The 18208-nt window shown below is 48.9% G+C and overlaps 1 protein-coding gene across 3 annotated transcripts in view; it reads left to right on the top strand.

Moving 5' to 3' along the window:
- The first annotated feature begins 2550 nt into the window (after window positions 1-2550).
- LOC144704548 (calmodulin-binding transcription activator 4-like) overlaps window positions 2551-18208 on the top strand; it is a 39609-nt gene continuing 23951 nt past the window's right edge. The window contains exons 1-3 of one of the 3 annotated variants that reach the window (XM_078576998.1): window positions 2551-2675; window positions 2758-2840; window positions 17735-17815. In XM_078576998.1, coding sequence (XP_078433124.1) covers window positions 2828-2840; window positions 17735-17815 — 94 coding nt within the window. In that variant the 5' untranslated portion in view covers window positions 2551-2675; window positions 2758-2827. Of the gene's footprint in view, window positions 2841-17734; window positions 17816-18208 lie in introns of all 3 variants that reach the window. The other 2 variants (XM_078577000.1, XM_078576999.1) reach the window with 2 other exon arrangements.

Raw genomic sequence — 18208 nt, 5'->3', positions numbered from 1 at the left:
GTCATGGGGTCTGTTTTATGAGTTTATTAGTTTTAAATTGTCTGCTTAGCTAATATTGTTATAACTATACTCGATATTTATTCAATCTATACTTTAGTTCTGATTAGTGTTTTTATTAAGGGATGAATGCGCTGTTTGGCGTTTAAATTAGCCCCTAGTGAGTGGATTTTACGACTGCGCCAACCGTATGGTCTTGTTACCCCGTCATAAGACCCCAGAAGGGCGCATGTCTACCGCATGGAAGCGCCCGCTGATGACCTTAATTTACCAAATTTAATGCCAATAAACATGTTTGATGTAGGATTTGAGCACACAGCCTCAACAAACTTAAATCAACATTATACACTCCTCGATGACAGTCACGTTTATTTTTCTTGTATTTTTATTAACTAACTGATTTAAACTGCACATTTTTTCCGGCCTTGGCCCGTGCGGTGGGGGGGGGGGGGCTCCTTGTGCTAGGGCGAGGGTGAAAATTCAAACCACATTGTGCAACGACCTCGCAACCACCCGAATGACCATGATGGGACTGTCCTAATATTTATCTCCTATTTTCTCTCAAAGGGATAGACTTCTAAAATCAAACAGAAAGAGCAAGGCGCACTTCTTTTCTTTGTGACCCTTCTGCACCCGCTTGTAAACTCTCACCTTGCCCAATTCGTTTCCAAGTAAAGTAATGGAACGAAGAAACTCGTAACATGTTGATGCAAAGACCTCCGAACCAAGGTTTCTGCCAGTAGAGGAGCGCCCAGACCGCTCTCTAGCCGACTGATTCTTTTTATAAGAGAGGGAATGTGTCACATTAGAAGTGAACCAAATGTCATCGAATCATAGTCACCACTTCTGATAAATCAGAACCTCTTTTAGTTTAGTAGACTCAATTTTCATTGCTCGGTCTGAACCGTCTTATTCATTCGCTCCCCCCCAAAAAAATGAAATTGACTTTCTTTCAGTTCTTGTTTCATAACATTCTGCAAGAACTTCGTAACCTTCCGTGCTCCTAAAGTCGCACCTCATCTAAGTTTGGATTTGGATGAATCTGTAAAGTAAATGTCAAAGACTGGAACCCTTTTATCGTTCTCACTCAGGTTCTTCAAGAAATGCCAGTTTTTAACAGAACCTCGACCTGTTCCATCATCGAATCTCCACCAAACACCACTACACTGTGCTGGAACATTTGAGCGATCACTGGCCAGCTACTCTGCAAAAGCTTAGAATGGAAGAGAGCATAGATTCATTATTTCTTTTAGAGCCTCACAACCCTGTTGTGTTGGTATGGTGAAATTGGATAAAGAAAGAATAGTGCTCAAATGAGCCAACAAAGACTGCCAGACAAACCATAGAGCATTGTTCGGTCAAACTGTAGGCATCCTGAGAGAAAGACACTCTCACCTTCTCGTAGATGGTGTCAGTGAGAGCTACTATATTTAGCTCTTTTTCCTTTTTATTCTGGAAAGATGACCAGATTTTCTCCTCAATAAGAGCCTCATACAGAGCCATGCCCTTGTGATATGACGAGAAAAAAGTAGTAAAACACCTTTTATTTACCGCACCAATACATAATTCAAAGTTGGGTGTATATCTCAGTTGGTAGAGCATTGGGCTTTTAGCCTAATGGTTGCAGGTTCAAGTCTTGCTATAGCCAAACTTACCAACCACCGTAGTAAAAGTAAGGATGCGTAGTAGCGTTAAAAGTTTGTTAGACTCGCTTTGGCAACTTTGCTCGTTAGGTGAGGTTCCGACTTTAGGTTCCGAGGGGCGAGATTACGAGCGGGTTACAAAGTGAAGTTGAATCTTCTAAGAAGTCAATGAATCGATGAAGATGAAAGAAGAAGGTTATCCGTTAAGAACGGGGCGCAGCGCGAATGAAATAAACAATAAAAGGTTACGAAGTCAATTCACAATACGTGAATGAAGAAAATACGAACCTTTGTTCTGAGGCACGGGTTTGCGGGCGTTACAATTCAAGTATTTTTTACTATTTTTATTGTGTCATTTTTTTGTAAAGTCTCTTCATGGGTCTTTTATGAATTTATCAGTATGACGCTTTCGGCTTCCCTTCTCTATACACGACCTAATGTTCTATACTGGATGAGCCCTCAATCTACCTTTGATTCCAATACGGGGGGATATACCCATCCACACTCTACAACAAACATGTTTTATTTCATAATTGACCTCCCATAACAGTTACATGTTTCTCTCCAAATAAATTTCAACTAAATGACCCTTTAAAAAAATTAATGCCCTTAATATTCTCTCAATCCACACATTAATAAACTTATCCCAACTATCCTCTCCCATGCTCCAATAATTAAAAAAATTAAATGCAATTAAAATTCTCAACAAGTCTGCTGGAAATGATTTTGACCACCCGCAAGAGGCATGTGGTAGCTGAAAATGTCCACGTGGAAATATTATACCACAAATTCATCCTAAGCGGAAAATTCCAATTCGTCACGTGATGCACGTGCCTTTAGTAAGTCGCATTTTCCGCGGAAAAAACTTTATTGTTGCGGGAAATTTCCCTAAAGTTGAATATTTCGGTCAAACAAGTTGAATATTTCGGGAAGAGAAGTCAAAGAGGGGTGGCCATCGAGCAAGAACATTGAAGAAGGGGGATGAATCGGTCGTCGATGTCGTCAGTTCGATTTATTGCCGCGTTGTTTTTGGCGGTCGTTCTCTGGCGGCGTCTTCGATGTTATTGGGGATCTTTGTTGGTTCTCGCTTTAATCCAAACTCTCCTTCTTGTTCTAGGGCTACTTCTTCGGCTGAATTATGAACCCCGATCTTTGATCCGGTTCACACTATCGCGGAAGATCTCAAGATGACGGAATCAGGTTTGGAATCTGATTAGCTTTTGATGCTTTGATCGCGGCGTCTTTTTCTCTGACGAAATATCTGCGCTAGTTAGTTCCTTTTTTAGTATATTTCATGCTGGTTTTGTTTCCAGCTTCTTTACTCCAATTATCATCGTAATTTAACTCGGTTCAGAAGAATTTAGAGATTGTTGAACTCTGCTCACGGACCTACTCTTCGAAGATGTCTTTCACTGCCCAACAATCCCCAATTAATGCTTCCACTTCAAGAAAAACTCGTTCCTCGTACCCATGAAGCCAAATCCGCATCACTGATTCGACACACTGCAAGAGATGGAAGAGAATTCGCATTTTATAACAGTATTAAAATGAAATCCTACTGAATTTTTGCCTATTTTTTATTGTTGCTTGTCTATGTGTATTTTATTCAACACAATATACTTAAACTTCACGTGTGTATTTCTTAGTATAAAGAATAAAAATCAGCTTGCCATCACCATGATCTGTCTGTTCGTCGGCCGGCCGAATGCAGCCTCGTGCTCCGGAGTTCACCTTGTTTTAAGATCAACCAATCCACAAGTTCTTCACCATCTCAGACTCAGTTAAAGATTCAAATTCCCTTACTTCTTGTTCCCTGCTAACACCTATTTATAGCCTCCTTATTTTGAACCTTTATTTCTTGCCTAAAACAACTGGTGATAATTCACCCTGTCAGCATGAGTTACAGCACATGCTGACTATCTCCCCCCTTCACTGGTCCCTCCTTTTTTCTTTAGTCCTTGATGCTTCATCTTCTGTTTGTAGTTCATTTGAGGGATTGTAAAGTTCCCCACCCCCATTCATTTTCACCTTGTTCCCAGTGGGAAAATTGAGGGAATTGACATTGAATGGTGCTCAAGGGTTCCTATGAGAAGTCTTCAACTGGTTATACTTTCCCTTGATCTGGGACCGAGACTGGCAACCAGTTCTTGAGAACATGGAGCGGCGTCTGGAAGGATGGAAGTCTAGACTGCTGTCCAAGGGGGGGCGGCTGGTTCTCATCAAGGCGGTGCTCTCGTCCATCCCAACCCACTACTTGTCAGTATTCCGAGCACCGGGGGCTGTCCAGACCCGCATGGAATCCATTACGCGGCGCTTCTTATGGAAAGGCAGTCAACCAGGGGATTGTCGGGGAGCAGCGCGGGTGGCTTGGAAGGACATATGCCGACCAACCAGATTTGGAGGCCAAGGCATTCGAGACATTCAGCTCTCCAACCAGGCTCTCCTGTCCAAATGGGTCTACCGTATGCTCTAGCCATTGGACTGCTTGACGACTCAGGTCATTCGAGATTCCTACGGAGCCTGCCTGGATAGGCACAGCCTGGGCAGACTCCAACGGCAGCCGTCGGCGTTTTGGCGAGGAATATCACAAGTCTCCCAGCTGACTTGGCAGCATTACACCCCCCAACTCGGCGACGGGGGGACTTTTCGCTTTTGGCTCGATGATTGGTCGGGTCAAGGGAGGCTAAAGGAGAAATACCCCCGCTTGTTCGCGCTAGCACAGGATCTGCGCGCCGCGGTCCGGGTGTGCTGGCACGAGGGATGGTCGCCGACTTTTCGAGGGCACCTGTCAGATCAACGACAGAGGGACCTCCAGGAGTTGAAGCTTTCACTGGGGCAGCTTACGCCCACCAAGGACGGGGCCGACTGGGTCGTATGGCGGGGAGCAGTTTTCTTCGCGAGAACGGTATACTCACGGCTCTGTCAGTCTCACTCCCCGGCTGTCCCAGACCTCCCCGGGGGGTGTCGCCTCATCTGGAAGCGGAAGATCCCCTTGACCGTGAAGATATTTGGCTGGTTGCTGCTGAGGCGTCGACTCACTACGCGAAGTGTACGGCGAAAATGGAGACCGGGGGAATCAGCCGAGTGCGCCCTGTGCAGAGGGGAACTCGAGGACTGCGACCATCTGTTCTTCCGCTGCCCCCTGGCGCGGGAGGTGTGGACTACGGAAGAGATCCCGGGTGTGGCCACCCGATCAGTAGTGTCCTTCTGGACATCGCTCCGGGGCGGGCCATACCGGAGTGAAGCCGAGTGGCAAAGACTCTTTGCCATCCTTTGGACCTTGTGGCTTCACCGAAATGAGGTCATCTTCCGGAGTCGACTACCAGTAGCTCTGGCAGTCATACAAGACGCCAGGGCTCTTGCTTCAGTGTGGTGCTGCGGCATGTAACCGCGTTTCGCCTCTAGGCATCCATACCTCGTAATGATTTACATAGTTATGGCAATGGGGGCACCGTCTTACTGGTGACCCCCTTTTTCATTTCAAAAAAAACAATTCCCTTGCTCCAGCCACTTTTCTTATATTTAGTACTTTCTCCGGCAATACTTGCCAGTTTGTGGGGTCAATGCTGGCAGAACGAGTTGTACATTATCTTTGGGACCTTTTGCTTGCTTGGGTTATCAGCAATTCCACTCCATGTTGAAAACTCTGACCGTCGACTCATCCGCATTCCCTTCACGCGCATCGCTTACCGTGGAACAGAGGAGTTCATGCGAGGCTCTTCTATCCACTAATACAGTGATTTCCTTGCCTGAAGCTCTCCTTTTAGCTTCACCGAGTGTGAGTGGTCAGAAAGTTTCCTTCCACCTGTTTTTCTTCCTCTTCTGGCCAATCCTGGTCATTGATAGGTTCCTTGATCAATTCATTGTCATCCTCGGATGTCAACAAAATTTGAGACGCCTTCTTGTACCCATGACTCGGCCCAAAATTCTCGTTACAGTTATCACAAATTCATTCTCCTTAAACATCAGATTTTCTTCATGCGTTATCAGAAGTGGTTCTGCATTTCTTCATCATCTCTTCTGGTCTTTGGCCAAAGGAGTTTTGGTCCTCGCCTCCATTTTCTTGCTTGATCCCTCAGATTTTGTGGGGAATTCATCCCTTGCACTAGGTTCCCCTCGCTCCCTTTACCTGTGTGAACAAGAAAACCTGAAGCCTTGATCTGGCTGCCAACCTGGTCATCTTGCACCTAGGGGTGGTCTGATATGGGACTTCCCTGGACATACATGGATAAAAGGAAGAAGCATAAAAGAGACATCACACCTAGCTCCTCAGGCAATCTGTGATGAGATAGTTGGGCAACAATCCACCTATAAATAAAATGGGACCCTGAAACAGAAGGGGGCTGATCTATTTTCGAAGCTGAAGTCAGAGCTGGGGCTGGTGGTTGGGAGATCCTCTCGCCACCAGAGACGGACACGGCCGATCCAGCTTGTCCTTTCTACTACCTTCATTCCCTTCCCTCTCCCTGCTGATCTCTTCTCAAACTGCACTACTGTGGCCTCTCTCTCTGAACTCTTCAACTGTCTGATGTTTTCTTGGAACATTACTATTCTCGGAAATTCTTGAGTTCAAGAAGCAGATCCAAATCGTTTACTATTCTTTTGGCAACCGATGCGATATCTCTCCCAAGGGAATCACATCATGGTCTGCCTCCCTTGAAATACGTCATGCACCATCCCACCCGATAATGCGCAGTCATTTGTCTTCCTTGAGGGCTCGTTTGCTAAGTTTTCAGTGTCTGATGCATTTTTCAAGACAGTTCAGGCTGAACTTTGGGTTTGTGTCCTTTCGAGAAAATGTCCGTTGTGATGGACTCATAGATCAGTGGTAAATATACTTGTCAAAGTTCCCGTCTTAGCACTAGCTAGAAGAGAGACATGACTAGGGCAAAGAATGCATAACATTTCATTACGGGAGTGTGCTATAGATGTGCACAAACAGAGGTAGGGTATCTAACCATTTAGCCCTTAAGACGGACAATGGGCCAATAGTACGTCCAGTTGACCCCATACCAAGGACAATAGTCATATGTCTTCTCAAGTAACATGTTGCGCATAGTACTTGTAAGCTACAAATTAACACCGCCCCTCTAGCGAAGGAGCGGAGATCTTCCACTCGCAGCTTGGATAAAGGAGTCCTGTGTTGATCCCTGGGCAATCCCTTGGTCGAGATATCTGTTAACTGCAGTTTGGTGTTGACGTAAACAGTATCAAAGGTCTTGATTAAAGAGACGATCAATCTCAACATGCTTGGTACAGTCATGTTGGACTGAATCATTGGCCAGTTCATGAAGAATCCCATTTGTGATAGGCCGTGTTGGTGAGAATGCCAAGTTCATGAAGAATCCCCTAAATTCAGATAGCTTCACACATCCCCTTTACAAGTGCTCAAAATTCGGCTACTGTTTTGGAGAGGGAGATAACTTTTGGCTTCTCGCTATGTCAAGTTACAATGTTCCCACAGTGTCAAGAACAATACACAGCAGTATATCTGGGATCAACCTGCGAGCTAGCATAATCAGAGTCTGTGTAAACTTCTAGGGAAAGTGGCTTACCCCTTTGAAAGTTGAGGCTGAGTCAAATAATTCCTTTAATATACCAGAGAACCCTGTGTGCAGCTTGCAGGCGAGAAAGCTTTGGACACTGCATAAATTGACTAAGAACATTAACAATATAAGAAATTTCAGGTCTGTGATGGGTGAGAAAAACAGTTCACCAATTAGCCATTAATAGGCTAATTGGTCAGTAGTAGTATCACTCTCATCCTGTCAAAGTTTTAAATTCATTTCTGTCAGTGGAGAATGCTTGACAAAGAAGGTGGTCATAAATATACTTCTACTTTGAAGGGTAATTCCCTGAGGTGTATGGGCCACTTCAATGTGATACGATCCTCTACCCCCAAAGGGTATCTTAGGAATTTAGCCAATAGGGGCATTTTAGTAATTTGATGTTTAGGGTAGATTGCTTATGTTCCTTATAAATAGGTGTAGCCCTCCATGGAGGAGGGCAGTCAAGACCTATGGTAAGATCGGCGTCTTGGCTCACTGTCTCGATCCTCCTCGTCTCGGTCCCGTCCCCTTGACTGTCCAGCGATCCCCTACCCCTGTGGTCATCTCACCGGATCTTCAGCCGGCTCCCATCCAATCTGATCCCTACCCTTGCCATTCGGTTCCCTTCTAGTCTCTGGCGATCCCCGTCCCGCGATCGTCAACCCTTCACCGCGTCATCAGGCGGCTCGTCCTTGGTCGATCCCTGTCCCCATCTGTTCGACCTCTCTCTTCATTCCCGTTTTGACTCTCCTACCCCGGGAACGTCTACCTCGCCTCGTCCTCCAACCCCCTCCCGATACGAACCTAGATCAAGGTTCGTATCAATGGTATCAGAGCCAACTCACCCCGCCGCCGCTGCCATCGTCATCGCCACCGCCCACCATGCCCGGTGCCTCCGTCCTGCCATGCTGTCCCAGCTCGCATCCGTGACTGCCCCCGTAACACCCTCCACACAAACCACCAGCACAGGCCTCCATTCCCGTCGTCACCAACAGTTACGTCACACCAGTCGACACCCCCGCCATGACTCGCGTCCTCCACCATGGCCGCCGCCACCCATCAGACCTCCACCATGGCCGCCACCCGTCACTACCGCCATCCGTCATTACCGCCACCGCAAAGCTACGTGCCAGCAAGCTAGGAATCAGCCTCCAAGGTGGAGGCATCAAAGGCCAAGCGTGTGGCTCCGCCACCATCACCGTTCACACCGCTGGCGGCGGCGCACTCGTGAAGGGAGTGCTAGGTCACAAAACCTAGGTTTCGCGACCCCCGTTCCTAGGGCGGGCCGCCTAACTCAAGTGGGCCGAAACACTTGGTTGTCCAAGTGCGAGGTCTGGAGGCCCAGAAGCAAACCCTGCAGCCCAGTTCGAGAAACCCTAACGGGGAAGGCCGCTGCAAGCCACTCGGCCACGTGGACAAGCGTCGCGTACGGACTGCAGGCGAGCCGCGGACGGAGCCTTCAACCGGAGGGGGGGACCAGGTCACCCGCTGGCCAGCCATGCGGGGGACCTCCCGCCGGCCAGCAGCGGACCTCCTGCTGACCAGCAGTGAACCACCGCCGGCCAGCCACGGACCGACCGCGGCCACCCCGGGGACCGACCGCGGCCACCCCGGGGACCGACCGCAGCCACCCCGGGGACCGACCGCGGCCACCACGGGGACCTACAGCAGCCACCCCGCGGACCGACCGCGGCCACACCGCAGACCGACCGCGGCCACCCGGGGGACCGACCACGGCCACCTCGCGGATCGACCGCGGCCACTCCGCGGACCGGCCGCAGACCAACCGCCAGTCACGGCCAGCCGAGGCCCGGCCGCGACCAGCTGCAGGCCATCCGGGAGCGGCCATAGACCGACCGCCAGCCAAGGCCAGCCACGGTCCGACCGCGACCAACCGCGGACCAGCCGCCGGCCAGCAACGGTCAGCCGCGGACAGACCAAGGCCGACCGTGACCAGCCGCGGACTGACCGCCGGCCAGCCGCTGGCCGGCCGCGGACCAGCCGCTGGCCGGCCGCGGACCAGCCGCTGGCGGCCGCGGACCAGCCGCTGGCGGCAGCGACCAGCCGCTGGCCGGCCGCGACCAGCCGCTGGCCGCGGACCAGCCGCTGGCGACGCGGACCAGCCGCTGGCGGCGCCAGCCGCGGACCAGCCGCTGGCGGCCGCGGACCAGCCGCTGGCGGCCGCGGACCAGCCGCTGGCGGCCGCGGACCAGCCGCTGGCCGGCCGCGGACCAGCCGCTGGCGGCGCGGACCAGCCGCTGGCGGCGCGACCAGCCGCTGGCGGCGCGGACCAGCCGCTGGCGGCCGCGGACCAGCCGCTGGCGGCAGCGGACCAGCCGCTGGCCGGCCGCGGACCAGCCGCTGGCCGGCCGCGGACCAGCCGCTGGCCGGTCACGGCCAGCCACGGCCAGCCACGACCAGCAGCGACCGGTCGCAGACCGACCGCAGGCCAGCCACGGACCACCCGCCGACCAGCCATGGCCAGTCGCAGACCGACCGCAGGCCAGCCATGGACCACCCGCCGGCCAGCCATGGCCAGCCACAGACCGATCGCAGGCCAGCCACAGGCTTGAAATAGGTGGGTCTTCTGTTTGCTTCGTTTCCAACCCATACAATGGGGGTGTGATCTGATAGTGGCCTTGGGAGAGATCTTACGTCTGCTAGTGGGAAACGTTCTGCCAGCTCCACTGAAGATAAAAATCGGTCTAACCTCGACATCCTGTTATGGCCCATTGTGCTTCTCCATGTATATGTGCAGTTGATAGGTCCCATTTCGTGGAGTAATGACTCCGAAATGAAAGCCCAAAAAGCCTCTGAATCGACGTCTCTCCATCCCACTCCGTTCAGATGGTCCTGTGCTTCCAATGTCACATTAAAGTCACCTCCTATTAGTAAGGGGCACCCTTGGAAGGTGCCCACTAGATCGGCCAACTCTCTCTATAGGCCGTTTCTCCTTGAGGCACTGGTTGGACCGTAGACTGAAGCTATGTCCATTTCAAAAGTGTCATTCATGTGTTTTAATTTGACTGCCACAGCAAACTGACCCATCCACGTGTCTTTTTTTTAAAAGATTTGCTCATTCCATGCCACCACGACACCCCCTGACCTCCCTATGGCATTGGCCACCAAAAAACCATCAAGAAAGCGCCTCCCTAGTGTATTCCATTCTCTTAACTCACACTTTTCAAGCATGGTTTCTTGTAGGCATACCACGGTGGCTCCCCATTCTCTCAGATACCTTCCCACTACTCCGCGCCTATTTTCGTCGTGGAGTCCACGAACGTTCCATGAGATACACTTCATGGAAAACAATCTTCACCCCCTTCGCTGCCCTGTGCCAGCTTTAGTCCGATCTTCAGTGCGATCTCTTTAGCCTTGTGGCTTATCACAGGGTCCTCCATCGCTGTTTGTTCTCCAACAGGCTGTGTGGAGTCATAGATTGGAGGGTCCTCCGTGATTGTTTGATTGCCCACTGGCTCTGCTGCAGCACAATTGGGAGGGGCCTCCGTGGTCCTTTGTTCCATCGCCGGTTCTATTGCGTCGTGGTTGGGAGAGTTCATCGTAATTATTGATTCGTCAGCTGACTCTACTGCGGCACTGCAGGGATGACAGAGGATCTCTTTGCAATTACCCTGGGGTTTGGCTGCCCCTTTCAATCCTTGGTCCTCTCTATTGCTACCTCGGGCCGTGTATTCGGCTGCTAGCAGCAGGCGACCACTTTTCCCGGCCTTTGCCCATGCAACTATTCTCCGCTCACGATGGATGCCCAACTTCTTACGTTTGTATACAAGCCTTTCACTACCTTGGTGACCCTTTTTGCTTAGCCGCGGGCGCTGACTTACAATTTCGTTGTTTCCTTCGCTAATTGTTGCCCTTCTACTTGGCGTGCTTCCTAGTTCCTGCACAATCTCTTGGCTCTTTGGTTCTCTTCCCTTCCCTATGTCTGCCTGGTGTGTCTCATTTGAGGCTGATGTCTGTGGCATCTGGTTTTCCTGTCGTACCTGCATCGGGTCTCCTTGATTGTGTGAGATCTCTTTGGGGTCATCCTCCTTCCCTGAGTTGACTTTTGGTTGCTGTCTCCTCGGCTCTTGGGCAACCATCTTCATTCTGGAAACTGATGCCTCCCCAGAGGGAGTTGCTACTTCTTTGCCTTTTTCTCTCGCAGCCCATTGTCTATTAGCTGATTGCGGTGGCGGTGGCGGTGGCAACTTGGTTGTGATTCGAACCTCATAGATTCCTTCTGGGCCCCAAAAGTTCAGGATGGCCGGAGGCGTGATTGCTTGGATGCACTCGACTCCAGCACCACTATGTTTGGGTCCCCCGACTCCAAGCCATAAGAAATGACACGTTTGAGAGTGCCTAAAGGTCTGACCAAAGTGTCCAGCGCCGGTCTTGTCCCATTGGGACGCCTCGAACTTCTATAATGTGTGAGACACGGGATCCCCGCGTTGAACCATCGCTTTGGAGAACCCGGCGCCATCTCACTAGTGCACCCCCGCTGACCGCTTGCTCCCAGCCGATCAGTGATGTGTAAGTTGCCATTGATGCTCCCCACAGAAAGAAATTACCGCTTTCAAGGGTCCATACCTCTGCCTTGGTGAGGGCTGCAACTTTTGTATGTAGACCCTTCCGAACCTCGTCTGTTGTAGGGGAGCCGCTCAGGACCTCTCCGATTAGGCTGCCCATCAGGGTTCCCTGGTGGTCTGCCGGTGCTCCATTTTGCCAAATGTTGTCATCTTTTGGTTGAGGTTGAGGGCCCTTGGGGCCATGAGTTTTTCGGTTGAGGTATGTCTGTCTGACCACATCTCTATCATCTCTTGGGCATTCCATTTGATGATGGCCTGTCATCCAACATCTAAGGCAGACCAGCTTTCCCCGACATTCCCTTGCCGGGTGGCCGCTCTTCAAACATCGATAACTGTGTTCTTCAGTCCCTCCCACTCTGTATAGCTCTGGCCGACAGATAGCTCGTTGTCGTCATGGACCGACTCTCACCCACCCATCCACTTCTTGTACCTCTGGCATTTGATCAACAGTGCATATTCTGCTGGACACTGGGAGAGGTTCTGACCGTCCCGTTCTGTTATGACTCTCTTCCCCCCGTGACGCAGAGCGTTGTCTAAGCATCGTCCTGGCTTGGTGAGGGAGACTGCGACTCCATCGCGTTGTTTCTCCCATTCCCTCATGCGGATCGTCTCCTGTAGGTCTGTTCGACTTGTTCTGCAGGTTGCCAAGGATGCGGTGCAAAGAGCCTGCATTGCGTGTTGCTCCGCTATCCTCCCTCCGTGTCTTCGGGAGCATCCTCCCAGTCCTCTCGTACCACGAACCCTTCTCTCTTCGTGTGGCTGTACCCACCATTGTGGAGTTTGCCTCTTGATGGTCTTCGCATCCCACCAGGCCACTGGACATGGGCTGAGCAACCCGAGACTCATGCCAGCCCGGGGTCTCCTTGCGACTACCAGGCCACCTAAACTTTACTGTTGTCTAGCCTGGGTGCCTTCCCACCTGGCACCCTTTGTAGAGATGCATCGTCCTGTAGCCCCTCGGTCCTTGTGTGGCTCTCCAGATCATGTGGCCAATAATGTTTTCTCAAGTCGCTCTCCCCCAGTGAGTATCGTCCTGGCTCCCCCCTCCTTTCCCCGGACCCTACTTTGAAGCGTCCTCCGTAGTTACCTCCTTGTGGGATCTTTGCGTGCATGCCATCGTCACCCTGTTGGCGCTGTCGCATTCTCCTGAAGCCAGAACCACCACGAAGGCGGAGTAGAAAACTGCAGGACGGGTAGAGACCATCATTAGACGAGCAGATGATGGTCTCGTTGTAGATTTCTCTGGATTCAGAGACCAGGCGGAGGTGTGGGGGAATTCGGGTTATGTTGTGGAGATGTTGCTGTAGGGTCTCGCCAGAAATAGAGACTCGGGGGATTTGGATGCATCGTGTCCTTCCGTCCAGTAGCTTGATAAGCATTTGGTTGTTCCCTAAGGCTGTTCCCCTTTCGACATGCGCACTGCTAATTCTGGGGGCCCAGGATCTGTATCTGTCTGTGTTGATCTTCTCATCCTCCTGTTGAGATTTGATTACATAGGCAGTATTTTGACGTCAACTTCATGATCGCCAGTCGAGGTGAATCCCAGTCTGCTTCCTTCATTTCTGACTTGAATAATGGTTTCCTGAAAGCTGAGCTTGTGTTCCCGGTTCAAACCATCTCAAACTCTGCGTTGTCCCTTTGTGTGACAGTAGACTCAATCACGTAATGTATTCTCTATGCACTGAATTATTGCGAGATGGACCACAGAAGTCGATTTCTTTCCAAAGGACTTCAAGCTCATTTGCATATGCCAAGACAGTCCATTGATCTCGGAATCATCGACCCGTTATGTATTCTCTATCCCAGAATCATACGTTAACCGATCCACCGAATCAGCTAGGTTGGATTCATTTTCAATTCCTTTACGGAATCAGAGTCCATATAGGAATGACTTGGTGCAGGAAGCATAGAATATAAGAGCTAGGTGAAGAGGACGTCTTCCTCAGATTGCTAATTCAAGTAAGAATTATGTGGATGCTGGCGAATCAATGGTCAAAATGGTAAAATTTTCCTCCTGGTCAAAAAATGTTCTGCTCACATCTTGTCCAGTGGCATAGATTATGAACTGTAAAAAGGTTTCTTGGTTCGATTTGGGGAAGATTGAGTACCAACTATCGTGAGATGCATGGTCCCTGACATTGAACCCAGATTACCACAACTTTTGTCTCTTTGTTGCCACAAGTTGCACTTTTTATTAAGAAAAAAATGTCCCGCTTCTTCTAGAAGAAAGGAATGTGGTAAATAAAACAATCTCACCTGAGAATTGCGGCTAACAGAGAGGAAACACAAGTTAAATTTTGTTGGTTCAGCAGGGTTCGACGATACCACAAGTCTTTTGGTGTCTCTGAGACCCAATTCTAACCAAGAAGAACTTGCAAAGGCAATAGATGGTCGATCAAATAGGGAGGCCCAACCGATGAGAACATTCGAACTGTTGATGAAGGACGAGAGCTTTGCTTCGTCAACAGTTTTCGATCAATAGGAAAATTTGGTCGAGTGAACAGTGAAGAAAGACAGCTTTGTCCAGTCAACAGTCGCCGGTCGATGCAGAGTGCTGGTTGATGCGGTAAAACAGTCAAGCAACCAGTGAGGAATCCAGATAAATGGCAGCAACAGTCGCAGGCTTTGTCTCATCAGAACAACAGCGCTGGTACCATGTCAAGTTTCCCATCTGAACATGAGGTATAAAAGAGACAAGAAAAAGGGAAAAATTGCTCAACATTTCATTCTGGGAATGTGCTATAGATGTAATAATACAGAAGTAGGCTGTATGAACATTTAGTCGTCGAGATGGGGCCAATGGTCCAATTGTATGTCCAGTTGACCCCATACCAAGGACAACAGTCTCATGTCTTCTCAAGTACGTAGCACATACAAGTCGTGTGCTTCACATTGGCAGTACTAAAAACCTCTCAAGTTCAGCTCTATATTCCTTGACAGATCCTGTTTGCTTGATATCCAAGTACTGATGCATAACATTATCTGATTGCAATTCCCAATTCTCATCCCTATGTGAAGTTTGAAATCGTTCCTCCCTCAAACGTACATCAATCTTCAGTCCATATATATATCTGAAGTGCAGGTCCCTCCAAACATGACTTAACCCTCTCAAGTCTTCCATCTGAAAATTTTCGAGTTCTTGAAGCATTGTTCCATAATCTGTAGCTAACCTTCAATGTCCTCTCTTTGGAATTTCACAACTACGTTTTAGGCCTCCGGAACCGTAGGCGTAGCCAGCACTACTCTTTGATTTTCTTAGTTTCCTTTGACCTCTTCCCATAGTTTGTGCAGTTGACTGTCCTCTTCCAGTTTGACTTTTGCCTTTGCCTGGGATGGTGAAGCGTCCAACCCTGCAGCTGGCAATCATATCATTCTCTCAAAGTAGTCTCAATACTCCTCCGCTAATGTACACTAATAATTATACGAGTGCTGTGACTTTTCATCCATTATTTGGGTGTTTGCTTGCTTAATCTTTTGTTGATCTTGAATTCAAAACATATATGGATCCAGCTTGGACTGGGAAAGTTCCGTGGCTCCAGTCCGTGGGTCCTCTGCTCTCTGGTAGGGAATGAGACATGTGTTTCCTCAAGTTCAAGAATTTTTCAAAGCCAAGTTGGGAGACGTCACATCATTTTGTTTTTGGCTAGACGCATGGTAGGGTCTGAGCACACTCAAATCATAATTCCAACACTTATTTGGCCTTGCACGGACCCCTCAAGCCATGCTTTGGGAATGCTTGAATGGCGCGTGGACCCCAAACCTCGGTGACACCTTGTCCAACTAAAGAACATAATAATATATGAGGCTGCAACAGATCCTGATCCACCTCCGCGCACTAGGAGGGACACAGGACGGGTGGGAGATTCTAAATTCTTGGACATATGCTAGCTCTATACATGGCCATAAACCACATGAATAGAATAAGGACGCTGTTTCATCAGGTAGATGAAGCTTAATTGGGCGATGACGGGTCAAAGGCGGATATACAAAGCAAAGGAAGCATCATATTGCACTATTGATTCATGGGCAACTTGATGAAAGGAATGAAAGACATTAATGGAACATGGAAATTTAACCATCAATGACAAGCATGGTAGATCACTTCTGTTTAGAACAAAAATGGTCATATATATCTCTGTTAAGGATGAATAGGGTAGGTCCGTTTGTGCGACCGAAAGAAATTGGTGTGATTGTGCGGTGCGTAGCAAATTTTGTACACCGCACAGAGGTATGTGTGGTGCCAATATGTGCAAAGGTGCAAATGTTTTCAAAGCCCCCCGTCCCGCCCACCCGCACCCCTTGCCCTCTCTTCGTCTCGCTGACTCTGATCTGCATTCCTGCTCGTCTTACTGGATAGGCACTCTGTTCTTCGTACAAGATGCGAGACTCTGCCGCTGACATATAGCCGAAGACCTGAGGATCCTCTATGCGTGTCGCATCATGTGGAGACAAACATTCCACCTCAAATGATATTTTTCTGTTGGCTGCTGCTTTGGCAAAGACTAGCGACAAAGCTCGTTAGGAAGAGATGGCTCCCAGTCTCCTAGACGGAATGTGCTACGTACGCCAGTGGCAAAGAAGACTGTGACCATTTATTCTTTGATTGCTCAGCCAACCCCAGGGGTGGATATCTCCTCAGAGGAGGCCTTTTGGGACTCCACACAAGGCGGCCAACGCAGGGGGTGAGAGGGGCCTGGTCGACCCTTTGCAGTGCTCTGGGCATTATGGCTGCACAGGAACGGAGTAATCTTCTAGGGAGGGGAAGCTGTTGTACAAAAATGGCGTGTTTTACCTCTGCATGGTTTTAAGGCCAATTGCCAGGACAGGGGCCAGCTGTGTCGGTCATTTTTTTACTTAATATTCATATTTATATATCATAACGGGTGGGTCACCGATTTTGTGTGATCTCTCCTCTCTTTCTTCAAAAAAAAAGTTCACGCGAAATTCCTTTCTATTTCTATTATCTTGACTGCCAGTTCTTTCATCATCGTGATGCCAAAACTACTATCTTTGAAGCCACTGTTAGGGCCCAACAATCTCGAGAAAGGTTTCCACTTAAAGTAACACTCGTTTCACCTACCCATGAAGCTGGCTGATTCAATTCACTGCAAGACATATAGAAGTTCCGCTACAGAAACAGCTTGCCATCACCATGCACCGTCCGCTCGTCGACCGACCAAATGCAGCCTTGTGATCCAGGCTCACCTCACTTTGGGATCGCCAATCAGCAAGCCCTCCATCGCGAGTTACAATTTGAATTCCCTTACTTCTTGTTCCGTGCTAACACCTATTTATAGCCTCCTTATTCCAAACCTTTATTTCCTGCCTTGAACAACTGGTGGTTATTTACACTCTCTTCACATGTTATTGCTCATGTTGACTATCTCAAATTTCACGGGTCTCTGATATGATACCGGGCCGTATTTACGAGCGCTGGCGGCCCATGAAACAACAGCAACCCACAAGCCCAATGGCAACCCTAACTTAAGGGGCGGGAGAAAGAAGGAACAATAGGCAATTTCAACATGAGTAAACCCTTCCTCCTCTCTGGCGATCTCTCTATCGCTCTCTCCTCGTTCATCCCTCATCTCCCTCTACATGCAGATGTTCTTCCCTGTGACAGACGCAGCTGATCTCACCCTGGAGCGATGATCTTTCCGCTCACCCTGAAGTTCCCCTCTTCCCTAAGATAGATGTCTTTCACTTCCCGTTGTACTTGGAACTGGTAACTCGTTTCTGGGCATCAACGAAGCCCCTAGAGACGGGAATCTCTTCTTGTTGCAGTAATAGAGAAGTTATCTATTGTGTTTCTTAACAGTCTCTCCCCAAGTCCTTTATGGTTGCTCTTCTATTTTGTAATTCAGTAAAGGGATCATAATAGTTTCCATGGATCAGGTTGTCAATTCAAGATGAAACATTTTTGTTGTTCTTCTCAATTCAACCTCATGGTTCTTTTCAGAACTTCTAATCTTTTTCTGGAGGAACACGTTTGAGGAATTTCTCCGGAGCCAAGGGTCAGATGCGGGATTATCATATACTGGTATAAATTAGCCGTTGCCGATGCCAAAGATATGCAAAACTTTGGGCGGTGACTATCTCCGTATTGCTTAGCTTTGATGTCTTAGAATGCGGTCAGCAGCATGCAGACTGTGCCGTTCTTATCTCAGTTGAAATATATATGGTGTTTATTGTTTTTAAGTCTCCCTACTATTGGTTCTGTTTCTGCCCCTTAGTGTTTGTTACCATCGTAATTTAACTCGGTTGAGAAAATTCAGAAGATCTATTTTGAGTGTCTATTTCAACTTTTCTAATTCTTTTCAGTATGTCAAATATTTTTCTGGAGGAAAACGTTGGGGAACATATACTTTTTCTAAAAAACCTGCTGCACATGCCAAAGATATAAACTATTTTTTGCATTATTTCATTTTATTCT

The sequence above is a fragment of the Wolffia australiana genome, chromosome 6 (genome assembly GCF_029677425.1).
Source record: "Wolffia australiana isolate 7733 chromosome 6, ASM2967742v1".
Lineage (NCBI taxonomy): Eukaryota > Viridiplantae > Streptophyta > Magnoliopsida > Alismatales > Araceae > Wolffia > Wolffia australiana.
The sequence above is the reverse complement of the archived record's forward strand: the minus strand, read 5'-3'. Positions and strand labels throughout refer to the sequence as shown.